The sequence below is a fragment of the Alligator mississippiensis genome, chromosome 7 (genome assembly GCF_030867095.1).
Source record: "Alligator mississippiensis isolate rAllMis1 chromosome 7, rAllMis1, whole genome shotgun sequence".
NCBI lineage: Eukaryota > Metazoa > Chordata > Crocodylia > Alligatoridae > Alligator > Alligator mississippiensis.
The window spans coordinates 62,769,557-62,786,210 of NC_081830.1; the positions used below are offsets into that span (position 1 = coordinate 62,769,557).

Consider the following 16,654-nt stretch of genomic DNA (forward strand, 5'->3'; position numbering starts at 1 on the left):
TTGGGGTCCATCAGGCTGAGCCAGTCACAATGACGTGTATCCGGGGGGGTGGGGGCACAAAATGCATTTCAAAGGCTGCTATGTGCCCCTTTGGAATACTAGAAGGAGTTGAAGGTGGGGATAGCACCAAAATTATCTTGTGAAATGGTTATCGGAAGGGTGTGGAAGCCAATATACAACATCCTGGAGAGGGTTAGGACCACTGAAGAGGAACAGAAGAAATTGCTCAGGGGCAAGGGATGGCTCAGAGAACTGTCAACGGTAGCCCCAGCTGAGGCCGGCATGGACATTGACATAGAACAAGTGGCCAGTCCAGTCCAGTTTCAGCAAGCGCAATGTGACGATCCTGAACTACAACACCTCACAGACGAAGATCCTAAGGAGGGCCTGTCAAGCACAGACACCCTGTACAATGTAAGGAAACTTCTCCTATACTATATCTGGAAATACAGAGGGACAGGGGAAGAAATAGTCCAGTTGGTGGTAATGGGAATATTTAGAAGGGTGGTTTTGCATCCCTTCTGGGTGGCCACACAGGGAGAAATAAGACCCAGGTGAGAATTGTCCAGAACTTCTTCTGGCCTTACCTGTGGGAGGATGTAGAACAGTGGGGATCCACATGTTCAGAGTGCCAAAAGACTCAGGACCACAGACCTCTGAGAGCCCCCTTGTAACCTACTCCCATAATAGAGACCCCTTTTTCTTGAGTGGCACTGGATCTTGTGGGTCCATTACCCCATTACCCCAAACAAGCATGGTGCTTATTGGTGCTTATTGATTACACTACATGCTTTCCCAGGACCATACTGTTTAGGTTTATTATGGCCCCCAGGATTGTGGGGAACTGCTGAAATGGATCACAAGAGTTGGCATCCCTCATGAGATTTTGACCAATCAAGGGATCAATTTTATGTCATGAGGGTGTTGTGTAGCACATTAGGGATTACTCACCTTAAGAATTCCATTTATCACCCACTAACCAATGGGTTGGTTGAGTGGTTGAACAGGACCTTAAAGAGAATGATACAGAGATGTATGCTGAATGACCCCTGCAGGTGGAATCTGGTGTTCACTCCATTGTTATTTGCTTTATGGGATGCCTCTCAGGAGTCGACACAGTTCTCCCCATTCCAACTAGTGTATGGCCACAACCCTAGGGGCCTGATGCAGGTCCTCTGGGAGGAATGGGAGAAGCTGGTAGAATCCAGAGTTGGGGCTGAAGGATATAGACAAGAGTTGTGAGAGTGCCTGCAGAAAGCACAGCAATTGGCTAATGAGAATTCAAAGGATACCTAGCAAAGGCAAAAGACACAATATGATAGAGGGACCACAATGAGGACTTTGTGAGCAGGAGACAAGGTCCTGGTGAGACTTCCTACATCAGTGAGCAAGCAGCTCACACAATGGCAAGGCCTCTTTGAAGTTTCCCAACAGATGGGACCTGTAGATTATGAGGTCCTCAAACTGGGACACTGAAAGGATCGACAAACCTACCATATAAACTCCTTACAGAGTAGAAGATGCCCCAAGTCTGGATGGCTATGCAGGTAGACAAAGTTGAAGAATTAGAGCTCCCGTGGCTGGAGCCAGAGACTGGCTTACATGAGTGGAGGGTTGTATAATGAAGAAATATAAAACTCTAGAACTCTTGATTCAGAGATGATACCTTTTATTAGACCAACTAAGAAATCACAAAAAAACCCCATCTTTTTCTGCAACCTTTTAGGCTCACATGCCCTCCATCAAGCTTAGGGAAAATTAAAGATGGTAAAAAGTCCCTATAGGTAGGAAATAAACTTTATTTTTGCACAGAGGAAGCTGAAGATGGAAATCTGTCCCTCTGGGTGTTTTTGTGAGTTTCTCTGTTGTGCAGATCAGGCAGGAGTCCTTCCCTGGTGGTGTCAGAATGCAAGCAGGGAGGTGTAGAAATCTTTTTGTTGTTCAGCAATGAAGTTTATAATCCAAAATCGGCTAAAATTTGGCATCTTCCATGTTTCAGAGATGTATTTGATAGTCATGTTGGTCTGAGACAAAAAAGTAATGCAAAACTCTAGAACTCTTGGTTCAGAGATGAAATCAATGTGCATTCATTCCTTTATTATACTTGAGTAAAGGCTGACTGCACCAGTGTGAACATGTCCTGTGTCCAAACTCCAGACACATATTTTCAGCCTGATACTACTTCCCTCTCATCAATCATTTGGGAGATTGATAGCTTGCCTGAAAATTCACATGGCTATAAGTCAGAAAGATCTAATTAGCTGTAGAGGGAAAACAGTACATTATATTTAAATATATTTCATATTTGAGAGAAAGGAGATTAATTGTCAAAATCTGGACTAGATTTTGTATTAGTGATCAGTATAATTCAAAAGCCTGAGTTCCTATAAATGTGGATTTATAACACATTATAACAATAAACCCTCCACGTTTTACCAGCTATTCTCATTCCCTTCCCCCGACCATCTTTGTCTCATCCTTTGGCTACAGCTACATTCATTCAAAGGCCTATGTGGTGTCTATCTTCAAGAAAGGGAGGAAAGTAGATCCAGCAAACTACAGAACCATCAGCATGACCTCTATCCCGGGGAGGGTCTTAGAAAAAATGATCAAAGAGGCCATTCTTAACAGACTGGCCGATGGCAACATCCTGAGTGATAGCCAGCACAGGTTGTTGCAGGTAGGTCTTGCTTGACCAATCTTATTTCTTTTTATGACCAGGTGACCTATCACCTGACAAGGGAGAAGAGATTGATGTCATATATCTTGACTTTAAAAAAGCCTTCGATCTGGTATCCCATGATCACCTCTTAGCAAAACTGGCTAAATGCAGTCTCGACTTCACTGCAACTGGCTGGCTGGGGAATTGGCTCCGTGGTAGGACACATACGGTGGTGGTTGATGGAAGTCAAATGTCCTGGTGCGTTGTGACCAGTGGGGTCCCTCAAGGCTCTGTCCTTGGTCCTATACTATTCAACATCTTCATTAACGATGTGGACATTGGTATAAGAAGTGGACTGGCCAAGTTCGCTGACAATACCGAACCCTGGGGTAAAGCGTCCACACCTGAGGACAGGAGGGTGATCCAGGCTGACCTTGACAAGCTCAGGAAATGGGTGGATGAGAACCTGATGGTGTTTAATACCAAAAAATGCAAGTTTCTCCACCTTGGGAAGAAAAACCTGCAGCATGCTTATATGCTTGGCTGACTAGCACTACAGATGAAAGGGACTTGGGGGTCATGACTGACCACAAGATGAACATGAGCCTTCAATGTGATGCTGCAGCTAGTAAAGTGAGCAAAACACTGGTTTGCATCCATACATGCTTCTCAAGCAAATGCCAGGACGTCATTCTCCCATTGTACTCGGCCTTGGTGAGGACACAGCTGAAGTACTGCATCTAGTTTTGGGCCCCGCAATTCAAAAAGGATGTGGAGAAGCTTGAGAGAGTACAGAGGAGAGCCATGCACATGATCAGAGTTCAGGAAAACAGACCTTATGAAGAGAGGCTGAGAGACTCTTCAGCCTGGAAAAGCGCAGGCTCAGGGATGATCTGATGGCCACCTATAAGTTTATCAGGGCTGCTCACCAGGATCTGGGGGAATGTCTGTTCACCAGAGCGCCCCAAGGGATGACAAATTCGAATGGTCACAAACTCCTCCATGACTGTTTCAGGCTGGTCATAAGGAAGAACTTGTTTACTGTCCAAGCCCCCAAGGTCTGGAATAGACTGCTGCTGGAGGTGGTTCAAGCACCCAGTTTGAGCACCTTCAAAATACATTTGGATGTTTGTCTTGCTGGGATCCTATGATCCCTGCTGACTTCCTGCCCCTGGGGCAGGGGGCTGGACTTGATGATCTTCCGAGGTTCCTTCCAGCCCCATTGTCTATGAATCTATGAATCTATTCCCCCTTCACCACCCCCCACCTGTCTCTCACCTACTGACCACCTCAATTTACATTTTTAACTGACTGGCTTTTTTGCATAGGTACTGACCTCTGGCTGCTTTACCACTACATCCAGGAAGAGCACAGACATTCTTCAGAAGCTTTCTCAGGCCAACAAAGGACATTTGTCCTGAAAAGCTTACTAAGAAGAGTTTTTCCAACTATTTGAGTTGGTTTAATAAAAGATACTGGATTTAGCCAAAGAACCTTGTCTGCCTAGTTCCTATCATTAAGCTGAATAAGGATGCTGACTGAAACTACACAAACTTCACACACCAGATGTTGTCTGTATCACCACTGACAGTCTCACATTGAGGCATAATTCAAACTTTCTAAAAGTTAATCAAATTCTTCTAAAACTTTGAATAATATGAGGTGAAATTGTTAGATGTTTTAGCATTGTGAATTAAAATGTAATTTCCATTTTACTGTAAGTGTAATGAGGTGCATGGCTTCTGGGCTGGAGCCCAGCTGCAGGGGGTTAGAGATAAGCCTACCTGCTAAGGGTTCTGGGATCAGCTGGCAAAGCTGATTGACTGGCCAGAGGTGTAGTTAAAGTCTCCTCAGAAGAGTAGCAAAGAGAGAGAGAGGAGGCTACAGCAGCAACAACAGCAGCTGTTTCACCAGCTCCAACTGCAGCAGCAGCAGCAGCAGTTTCAGAAGGAACAGCAACTACAGCAGGTCCAATGGAAACAGAAGCAGTAACAGGAATTCCTGTGGCTGCAGGTGGAATCGAGACAGACTTCTGTCCAAGTTAGTGAGTCGCCCAGTTTCCCGAGGTTGGTGCATGGGGTACTTACCAAGATAGGACCTTCAGATTTACAAGAAACAATGGCCATAAGCTAGCAGAGAGCAGATTTAGATTGGACATTAGGAAGAACTTCTTCACAGTTCGAGTGGCCAAGGTCTGGAATGGGCTCCCAAGGGAGGTGGTGCTCTCCCCTACCCTGGGGGTCTTCAAGAGGAGGTTAGATGAGCATCTAGCTGGGGTCATCTAGACCCAGCACTCTTTCCTGCTTATGCAGGGGGTCGGACTCGATGATCTATTGAGGTCCCTTCCGACCCTAACATCAATGAATCTATGACCCAGAGGCATTCCTTGTAATGTTTGAGCAGGCGGTGGAGATCTATCAGTGGTTCTGGGATACATGGGCTGTGACAATAGCCCTGCTATTTACTGGGGAAGCACAGGCTGTATACCAGGTCCTGGAATAAGAGTCAGCATGGGATTATAAAACCCTCAAAGTGACCATCCTAGACCAGTTGGGTCTCATGGAGGAGGCCTATTACCATCAGTTCCAATCAGGGGCTTGGGACATGAATGTGTGGCCTGGACCATGGCCCAAAAATTAAAGGACATATGTGCCTGCTGATTAAACCCTGACTCATGGTCAGCTATGGAAACTGTGGAACTGGTGACTCTCAGGCAATTCAGTTGCATCCTACCAGCAAAGTCCTGGAGGTGTGTGTATTGGCACTGGATACACCTGGAAGCTAACTTGGAGGAAGACACCTGAAAGATAGAAGACTTAATGGGGACAGAATTAGAATGTCAAGAGCTTTGGGGTAACCAGCAGCTTTTGGGATCAAGAAATCTGGGGAAACAGCTCAGGTCTTTAAGGAGGGCCCTGGTAGGGGCAATACCTCAGTCAGTGCTGAGACCCCAGCCAGGAGGAGGGGCCTTGAGTGACCCTTCTAGAGGAGAAAGCCCCCTAGGGCCTTCCTGCACCCCAGGAAAGGGAAGAGAGGCACAAATAATGTGCTTCCAATGTGGGGGAAAAGGAACATCGATTGTGGGAGTGCCTGCAGATGGACTGTGAGTACACTGACAGCTATGTCTCAGAAGCAGGGCAGGAGAACCCAGATACAAAGAAATATGTGTTCTCAGTCAAAGTCAGGGATGCCCATGTTGTGGGGCTTATAAACTCCAGCATGGGCCAGACATCTGTGCATTAGTTTTTTTGTGAATCCAGCAGATATCCTGGGAGAAGAATGTACATATATCACGTGCATTCATGGGGATATTCAACTCTAACCCATAATATACTTAAACCTGACCATTGAGAGATAGTCAGGCTGCATAAGCGCTGTGGTGGCCCACCAGTTAACCTTCCCAATGGCGGTGGGGTGAGACTGGGGCTCAACTTTCAAGCTAATCCAGTTGTCACAGCGAGTGGAGAGAAGCCAAGATGATCAGAACCCCACTGAACCAGTGTTAGGGGAGATATTACTATTTTCAGACCCAGAGATTTGGGGGCCTCAACCAGATCATACTAGGACCAGTGGTGGGTTAGACAGGAGGCTCTTCCCTGCCAGCAGAAATACACAGGAAAAAGGGTTGGGGTCCAGTGCAATATGAAGCCACCTCCGGAGGGAGCAGAGAATCAGGGACCCTCTGGGACCCTTCAAGAGAGGGGCCTGGATCATCCATACAAGGACCCTGTTTTGAATTACAGGGGGTCTCTTGAAGATGACTCTTGATGAGTGGCCAGGGATGAAACCATAGGCCCTGGTGGTCACAACTACTAATCCCAAGGCTGTACTGCAGTCAGCTTTTGAAGCTGGTCAGCAACATTCCCAGGGAGAGACATCTGGGGATTAAGAAGACTCAGGATAGAGTGTTGGTGAGGTTCTCTGGCCTGGGGTATACCAGGAGATCAAGGAATATCCTGCCTCCTGTCCTGAGTGCCAACTAGTTGTACCCTGGGTCATATCTAAGGCCCCACTGGTGCCTGTTCCACCGGTGGGTTCCTGCCTTTGTGTGGGTTGAAATTGACTTGGGATCTCTGGAACCTGGATCTAGGTTCATCCTGGTTCTTGGTGACTATGCCCCCTGCTCCCCCAAGAGGGTAGCGATCCTTTTGGTATCAGCACAGATGGTGGCATCCGAGCTGCTACAGATATTTTCCTGGGTGGGCATTCCGAGAGAGGTCTTAACTGACCAGGGCATGTCCTTCATGTCCCAGGGATTAGAAAAAGTTTGGGCTCTTTTGAAGCCATGTTCAGTAAAGACTTCAGTGTACCATCCCCAAACAGACGGGTTAGTCAAAAGTTTAAACCGAACCCTGAAGAGAGTGCTGCAAAAATTTGTCTCAAAGGAACCTCAAAATTGGGACCAAATGCTTGCCTACTTGTTGTTTGCCATTCAAGAAGTTCCACAGTCCTTCATGAGCTTTTTGACTTTCCCATTACTATATGGGAGGCAAATCCGGGGCATGCTGTACCTCCGTGTTAGGGCTCTCTTCCTTCTCAAGGGGAAGGTGAGTAACTCACAAGTCACACGCCAAGGTTAAAACAACAAGTATAACTTCATTGCAGAAAACATCACATGCCAAGTCAATACTAAAAGCTTACAAGTTGCTAGTGTGTCGGGCTGGAGGAAAGGCACTCCCCACCCTGTGCTAAGTTATTACCTGATAGGTCTTGGAAACCTCACCCTGCATCCAGGGTGGTGAGACTACTTCCTTTATCGGGTCCTCAGTCTTGTCTTCCCCGAAGCAGTTCCACCCAGGGCCCAATTCTTCTGACTTTTATACCATCCCTCTCGTTAACTATCTCTTCCAGAAGGGGTTTACCAATGAAAATGACTTTTAGCCTTACTGCCTCTCTGGGATTAGAGCCAAGCTATCAACACATTTTGCAAAGCTGTCATTTCTAAGTAAAAAGCTGTTATATTTAAATTCTTCTTGGGCCAGGACTTTCCAGGGCGATTGGTTGGGCAAGGGCAGTTCCCCATTTTTTCCTGCATATCAGCAAACAGTATCAGATACATTACGTCACTATCCCGTGGCTTCTAGGTTCCACGAAGCTGACCCCCCCTTTGGGGTGTCAGCTTGGCCCCCTCCCAGAAGCCTCTTCAGGACGGGCCTCACAATCTCTCTCTGACCGGTTGCATCTGCATGTATTTATGCTGATTAAAATCTTGCAGGGTTACATAGCCATCAATGTAATCTATCAGGCCCTTTACTCGCCAGTACAACCTTCGAGCATAACAGGTAAGCATACACATAAGAAAGCATAGAACAACAATACACAGCAAAATGATAACTATTGGATGTAACACAAAGTTCATCATCTCCATCTAAGTGGGGCTATAACTCACCAAAATTTCATACCAATGATGTCCAGACACTGACTCCAATTCAGCTGTTAACTTTAAAAGTTTTCTCTTTTGATGTATTATATGCAAGCTTACCTGCTTTTCTTTATTCAAAACAGTAGCATAGCTATTAATCATCTTCTCCAGCTCCCCCAATTGCTTGTAGATAGCCTCCCAGGAAGGGCCTAATGACATCATCCAATTCACTGGGAAGATTTTTGCTAAGGCTAATAAACAGGAATAGGTAGGTTGTGCATAGATATGCCCCCCACTTTCTACAGTGGTTGCGTTACAACAGCATTCTCTAACAGGGGCCAGGGAGACATTCCTGTCATTCTAGGTAACTGGGGTCACCGAAGCGACACATAGACACCCAATGGCATTGTTAACTACTACCGTAGTTTGATTAAAGATCTCATCTAGTACATGATCTCTTACACTTTCCTGGTGTAAATGACAGGGGTCCATCAGGAAGTTTCCATGGTAGCACATCTTATAGTTGGTTGGTAGGGTCGGAAGGGACCTGAGCAGATCATCAAGTCCGACCCCTTGCCATGGCAGGAAACAGTACTGGGGACAAATGACCCCAGCACGGTGTTCATCTAGCCTCCTCTTAAAGACCCCCAGGGTAGGAACCATCACCACTTCTCTTGGAAGTTGGTTCCAGGTCCTACCTGCCCTGACAGTGAAGTAGCACCTCCTGATGTCTAGCCTGAATCTACCCTCTGCCAGCTTGTGACTGTTATTTCTAGTCACTCCTGGTAGTGCTCGGGGGAACAGGGACTCCCCCAGCGCCTGCTGGTCCCTTCTAACTAGTTTGTAAATGGCCATTAGATCCCCCCTCAGCCTTCTCTTGTGGAGGCTGAACAGGTTCAGGTCCCTTAGCCTCTCCTCGTAGGACCTGCCCTGCTGCCCCCTGATCATGTGGGTGGCCCTCCTCTGGACCCTCTCCATGTTGTCCACATCCTTCCTGAAGTGCAGCGCCCAGAACTGGATGCAGTATTTCAACTGTGGCCTGACCAGTGTCACATAGAGGGGGAGGGTCACCTCCTTGGACCTGCTCATGATGCATTTGTGGATGCATGACAAGGTGCGGTTGGCCTTCCTGACCACATCCCCACACTGTCGGCCCATGTTTATTTTGGCATCAATAATGACTCCAAGATCCTTTTCTGCCTCTGCACTGACAAGAAGGGAGTTCCCCAGCCTGTAGGTATGCTGCTGGTTCTTCCCCCCCCCACGTGCAGCACCTTGCACTTGTCAGTGTTGAAACCCATCCTGTTCTCATCTGCCCACCCCTGTAACCTGTCTAGGTCCAATTGCAGCCTATTCCTCCCTTCTAGCGTGTCCTTCTTAGTGTCGTCTCTGAATTTGAACAGGGTGCTTTTTACCGCCTTGTCCACGTCACTGATGAAGAGGTTGAACAGTGCGGGCCCAAGGACCGAGCCCTGCAGAACCCCACTGCCCACATCCCTCCAGGTCGAATAAAACCCGTCCACCACCACTCTTTGGGTGCGACCCTCCAGCCAGTTAGTGACCCAATTGACTGTGTAGGTGTCGATGCCACAGTCCCCTAGTTTTTTTAATGAGAATGGGGTGAGAGACAGTGTCGAAGGACTTCCTAAAATCCAGAAATACTACATCCACTGCTACACCTGCATCTAAGGATTTTGTGACCTGGTCATAGAAGGCCACCAGGTTGGTCTGACAGGACCTGCCTCTAATGAACCCATGTTGGTTGCCCCTAAGCATAATCTCCCCTGCTGGCCCCTTGCAGACATGTGCCAGGATAATTCTCCCAAAAAGCTTACTCAGGGTCGAGGTAAGACTAACTGGCCTATAGTTTCCTGGGTCCTCCTTCCTCCCTTTTTTGAAAATGGGAACCACATTGGCCATTTTTCCAGTCCTATGGCACCACACCTGAGCACCATGAGTGCTTGTAAAGCCATGCCAGGGGTCCCGCAATGACCTCTGCTAATTCCCTCAGCACTCTGGGGTGGAAATTGTCAGGACCAGCTGATTTAAATACGTCCAGTCCCTCCAGAAGTTCCCTGACTAGATCCTCACTGACCCTAGGCCTGGGTGCGCCTCCCCTGGGGCCTATGGGGGTCCCAGTTGTGGGGGGGTGACCCGGTCCCTGCTCAGAAAAATGGAGGCAAAGAAATTGTTAAATAGTTTAGCTTTGTCATCTGGTGTGACAATCAGATTTCCTAGCATGCCTTGCAGAGGCCCCACATTACCCATTACCTTCTTTTTACCCCCTATGAGCAATGGAGACGTCATCTACTCATGGCATCTCCATTGCTCACACCTTCTAGGGTCTAAGAGTTCTCTGGACTGAGTCACTTACTTGGCAGGGGACCTGGGGACCCAAACTCTCTCTGCAAATACTATAGGGATTGGGACATACTCATGGAGAGGCCAGGTTTTGGTTTCCACTCCTACTGATCTTTCATGAATATGCCCCCTCAAGGGTGTTTTTATCCCAGAGGAAATAACTTTTGCGAAAAGGGGTTTGCATTTTGGGCACCATTTCCTATAAGAGTTGAATATGACTGCCGGATCTCCTGACTTGATCTAAAACGCCTGTCTTTCATATTGGTGTAATACGAAGGTTTGCATAGTTACACAAGATATGGCAGAATTTGTCTCATTTGTGAGGTCCTGCATCCCTTTTAACACTGAATGCATAATGGTATGTAGTTGCCTGAGTGTTTGCACTGGCACCGTTACGGTCTTAACATGGTTCTCTAGGTATTCTGCATTAGCCTATTTGACCCTCTAATGCCTGTCGGGTGAGTTGTCTCATCTTAGCAAGCTTATTCTTCACAACTTCTATATCTATTTGATTAAGCACCACTCCAGCACTCCCCAAGGAACCCAGGATGGTTGCTGAATTTCTGCAGAATCCTCTATGCAATCTGGGATTCTCTTGCCAAGTGGACAGGATAGGCTCTGCCCATTTGCTACACCACGGATGTACCCGGGTGACATTAATCTCTCACTGCAGAACTACAAACCTTTCTAGGAACAGTGAAGGGAACACCACAAAGGTTTATGGACTCTAGCTCCCATAATTGTGGGAATCTTTTCTGGGTAGGTGTTACTCACCGAAATCTAGAATGAGATTCTCTCTCCATTTCACAACTCCTGTTTCTGCCCTGAATTTAGCAGATTTCCAGGAGTTGTGAAAGGGAAGTTTGGCCTGTCCCCACCCAAGGTCTGCTATACCTCTACAGGGATGGGATGTCTTCTGGGCTTACAATCTGCTATCGATCTCACAATATTGGAAAACACTAGCACAAAGTCTATTTGGAGTTTATTGTGCATGGCATGCTCATTTAAATGCCTTCCATGTGGTCACAGGTGCCTTCTGCTCTGGTGGGCTGAAACTCCTCAACTTCCATGATATATTCATCATCGTAGGCTAATAAAGACCAATTGGTGCCCGGGGCTACAGTCACTTTGTAATGGAATGTAATGTTCTCTTTAGGGTCCAATACATGCACTCTGTGGTGGGTAGCCCCCCACAGCTGCGCTCCACTCACTTGTGGTGTTGATCTATGCATACCAATGCACCCCATATGGGCTACTGGTAGTGTCTGCCCGCTGCCAGCTTTGGAGATCACTGGAATTCTAGGCGTGAAGCAGGAACACCTTAGACACGTACCCTTGGAGAGCCATGGGGGGGAGGGCAAGAAGCATTGGGCCACGTAGCCTCTAGTTGCAGCACCTGGGAGGTTGATTTCCAATAGCCAGGGTAGAAAAAGGCACCACAAGTCCAAATCAGTCTCATCAACAGCAGTACTCCATCTCTCATGATGCTTCCTGGAAAAGAGCTGTTTGATTAGTGGGAATCTAATATTTGCTGGTGGGGGTCTCTACCAACTCCGTATTACCCTGCCTCTAAGCCAAGACCAAGCCCTCTTGCTCTCTTCTTTGCCCTCTTGCTCTCTTCTTTGGCCAGGAGGTAAACCTTAGTTTTACCCCTAACGTAGGTCGGAGGGAGCGGTTCTGATCTTCCTGTTCTAGACCCAACTCCGCCTCCTCCTCCCACTGAAACCTCAGGGGCCAACCCATCATCTGGCTGAAAGGGCTGGTTCCCCATTCTCCTCTGTGCATCCACAAGGCCCATAATACCCAAGGAATTTGTTGGACCTATCCTCTTCCAAAAACCTGTTGTCCAATTCCCAATTTTCTTTTTATCTTCTGGTTCAGTGCTCTACTTTTCTCTGGCCTTGTGGATGATAAGGGATGCCGAACTGATGTTCTACCTTTGCTTTTTCTCACCATTGTCTCACTACCGCATTTTTAAAATGGGACCCATTGTCCGTCTTCAAATGGCATGGTTTCTCAAAACGGTCCTCTATTTCCCTCAAGGCCCGAACTACCATCTCTTCGGTGTCCTCTGTGGTAGGCCATACTTCTGGCCAGCTCATGGCTACATCTGCTGCCACTAATATATATCTTTTTCCTTCACTCATTTTGAAAGGTTCTATAAAATCCATCTGCCAGTCTTCTCCCGGCTCTGAGACCCAAACCTCTATCTTCCCTTTCCCTGGGTATAGGGATCGCCGATGAGTGCTGCAGGTCAGACATTCCTCTAGGGCTTGTCACACTTCTAATTCTGTAGCCCTCTCACCCTCTTGTTGGAGTCTCCTCTGCATCCCTTTTCCCCCTTCATGGGCAAATGCATGGGCTGCCCATGCCATCTCCAGAGAGCTGGTGCAGGAAGGGCAAGTCAGTGAGTCTACCCTGGAATTTGCAAGTGCTTCAGGAGAACCATCCTTTTGATGTCCAGCCACATGTCAGATGGCCACTCTAATCTGGCCACTCATCTCTCAGATATGTTGCCAAATTTCCATTCCCTAAATGGGTCTGCCTTTCAGGTGCCGGATCGGCAGGGTCAAAACTGTCGGCACAGGTTATGGGGCTTATGGTCTCCCCCTCTAAGTGTTTCTAACCAAGAGAGCACAGGATTCTTCAAATTCCCCCTGCCTCCCAATGCGAGTACCTGGCCAGCTGTAAGCTCTACTTTAGCCACTGGGTTTGGTGAGGAGACCTCATAGGCAGGCCTTTCTTTAAGGCAGTCAATATCCCAGGCCATGCTCGAATCTTTAAAGGGGAATCTCTCACCAGCCTCTCCCCCTTTTCGAGTCCAAAAACCACTGCCAACATCTCCTTTTGTAATGGTTCATAGTGAGTCCCTGTATTGGATAGCTCTCAGCTCCAAGCCCCCAACAACTCCCAACTTTCCCATCCTTGTCGACTTCACTGGTATAATACTGCACTGACGGTGGCCCCCCAAACTCCTGCCTCCAAATACTTAGGTGTGCTGTGGTCTGGAGGGAATAGGGGTGGGTTCTCTAATATAGCTCACAGCATCTCTTGGCGAAGTCCCTCTTCTTCCTCTCCCCATGCCCAAGGGTCACTTTTGACCTTTAGCACTTGATAGAGTAGGCGTGCCAGGGCTGCAAAGTCAGGTACTGCTGCCCGACACCATTCTATCAACCCCAATTGGGACTGTAGTTCTTTTTGAGTGCGGGGTGGGGGAGGTTGGGTTAAAGCCTCTTTGGTCTGTTCTAGGATTCCCAAGCCTCATACATCTAATTACATACCCAGGTATCTCACTGAGCACTGCACCCATTGAACCTTCCTTTTATCCACCAGAAACCCTGCCGCTTGCAAAGTTGTAGTACCAGGTGGGAGATATCAGCACGCTCCCCAGGAGTGTTTGCCCAAATTAATGTGTCATCCACATAGCTTTGAAACCACGGCAGGGAATCAAGTGCCTTATGCACCTGTTGATGTGCTAATATCGTTAAATTGCACCAGCCTTGGGGCAGGTACAACGGCCAATACTGTTTTCCCCTGAACATGAAAGCAAATATATCTCGGTCGCTTTCCTGCACTGGAATTGCTCAGAAACAGTTTGAGATGTTGATTACAGTAAAATAGGAAGTGCCTGCTTTCTGGGCTGCATCCCACATCTCGGGAAGAGTGCTGACCACCGGGCCTATCTTTTTGGTTCTTTTATTTATTTCCCCAATATTCTATTACCATTCTCCACTTTCCACTGGCCTTTCACACGGGCCATAAAGGGGAGTTCCACTGGGAAATAGTAGGCTTCACAAGCCCAGCCTGCAATAGTCTCTGAACCATTTCATTTACACCCCCTTCGGCCTCAGGCATCAAGGAATAGGGGTGCACTAAACATGGTTTTGCTCCCTTTTTCAATTCAATTTGTATGTCATCTTTGGTGTTTCCCACATCTCACTCTGAACGGACCCATGGTCTGTCCTTTGGCATGGGGACTTCTCTCTCTAGGGCCATCACCCTCCTGCAGGGCCCATCTATGATGCAGTGTCTCAGAACATTGGTTCCCAATATCCATAATTGGTGTCAGGTAGCAGTCACTACCATGGGGACCTCCCGCTCCCCTAATTTTACCATACCTTGTATCTCCCAGCCTCTAACTGCTCCACCCTCCACCCCTTTTAATACCACTGGACATCCACTCGGGGTGGGGGGTGTCTCCATTGGAAAATTGTAACCTCTGTTCCTGTATCCATTAGAAACTACCCTTCCATGTCACCTCCTTCAATCTTAATTTTGGGCAAAAAGTTACTCCCTAGAATCCCCAGGGATTTGTCCCACCGGGAGCGAGGGAAGGGGTGTCCCTCATGTCCCCTCCCCACGGCCCCCCTAATCCAAGTGCAAATTCCTCAGATCAGGGTAGAGACCTACTGGGGTCCTGGGCTCCTCCTCCAGGGAGGAGCTGAGGGAACAGCTGCTACTGCACGGCAATCTTTATTCTTTTCCCTGGTTATCATTTTTCCAGATCTTATACAACTCACTTGTGGGTTTCCCATCAATTTGCTCTGGGGGACTCCTGTCTTCCTCAGCAATATCCAGAGCTGTTGGCAGGAAAGGTTCTTTGGATTCGCTGACATTCCCTTCACTACCGCCACTTGTTTCAGTTTTGGGTGCTCCCCTGTCAAATTAATCAAGGTCTGCAGCCCTTTTATAATTTCTTTTATGGGACAGTCCATCTAGGCATCATAGCATTGCAACAAAAGACTCTGCAAGGGACCAGATCCCTTACGAAGGGTGCTCTCCCAGGCTGTCCCAGTGACTGTAACCTGCAGGGGGTCCGCGGTCAAATCCCCTCCCAAAGCTGCCTCGATGAACGCATCTCTACTTAGCTGTCGTACTGCCCCCGGCCAATCCACCTATTCAGGCTCTCTAGCATGCCGGTCCTTGGTCACCTCTCATGTTTTCAAGGTCTCCAGTGCAAACTCCATTAATTGGAAAGCATAATACTCTGACATCTTTGGATCTATCTGCTGTGTGGCCTGGGCTAACTTCTACCACTCCCCTGAAAAGATTTTTGTCATTACAGTTATTGCCTCTTGGGGAGTGAAATACTTATCTACTCCTTGGGCTACTATTCAACTAGCTCACATGGCCCAGGTTTCTTTCAGGTCCTTCGCCCAGCCTGCCAGCTCAACTTGGAAATCTGCTGGTTTCCAGGGGGTCATCTCCCATTCATGTAGGACCAGCTCTTCATTTTGATTTCACTGCAACCTAGGGTTCATAACTGCACTTACCTCTAATTTCATGGAGGGAAGCTTCCCTTCCAGAGGGCCGTCTCCTCCTCTGCTTCCGGGATGGGCAGGGCAGGTTGCTCTCCCTCATCACCAATTAGATCGGTCACTGCCACCTCTTGTTCCCCCCCTGACTCCAGAATCAGAACCTCTGGGGGCAATAAAGTCACCACCATTTCCCACAACAAAGAAATGTCACCCTCTAGTAACACAGTTTTCCCTGGTTTCCTGCCTGACTGCCACTGGGCAAAAACTCCCTTCATGGCAGCGAGGGACCTGAGGTCTCTCACCCCAGAGGACACCCATGGATGCACTCTCCTACTAAGTTAAAAAAGACTTATGATTTTTCCCCAGTGCGTAAATGTGTCCACTGCTCCCCAGATGCAGCTGGCCAGGCTGCCCTCGAGGAGGGGTCTCTATGATCTTTAATATGCCCACATTCTCCACCAATTGTTAGGGCTCCCTCCTTTCTCAAGGGGAAGGTGAGTAACTCACAAGTCACACACCAAGGTTAAAACAACAAGTATAACTTTATTGCAGAAAACATCACACGCCAAGTCAATACTAAAAGCTTACAAGCCGCTAGTGCGTTGGACTGGAGGAAAGGCACTCCCCACCCTGTTCTAAGTTATTACCTGATGGGTTTTGGGAACCTCACCCTGCATCCAGGGTGGCGAGACTACTTCCTTTATCGATCCTCAGCCTTGTCCTCCCTGAAGCAGTTCTGCCCGGGGCCCAGTTCTTCTGACTTTTATACCTTCCCTCTCGTTAACTATCTCTTCCAGAAGGAGTTTACCAATGGAAGTGACTTTTAGCCTTAGTGCCTTTCTGGGATTAGAGCCAAGCTATTATCTCATTTTGCAAAGCTGTCATTTCTAAGTAAAAAGCTGTTATCTTTAAGTTCCTCTTGGGCCAGGACTTTCCAGGGTCTTTTGGTCGGGCAAGGGCAGTTCCCCTTTTTTTCCTGCTGTAACAGGTGCGCCTCTTCGAGGTCTGTCT

General features: G+C 47.8%; 1 protein-coding gene across 1 annotated transcript in view; it reads left to right on the forward strand.

The window, feature by feature from the left end:
* The first annotated feature begins 282 nt into the window (after nucleotides 1-282).
* Nucleotides 283-16,654, forward strand: part of SUCNR1 (succinate receptor 1) — a 38,579-nt gene continuing 22,207 nt past the window's right edge. Inside the window, exon 1 of the mRNA XM_006261965.1 lies at nucleotides 283-483. Coding sequence (XP_006262027.1) covers nucleotides 283-483 — 201 coding nt within the window. The remainder of the gene's footprint in view (nucleotides 484-16,654) is intronic.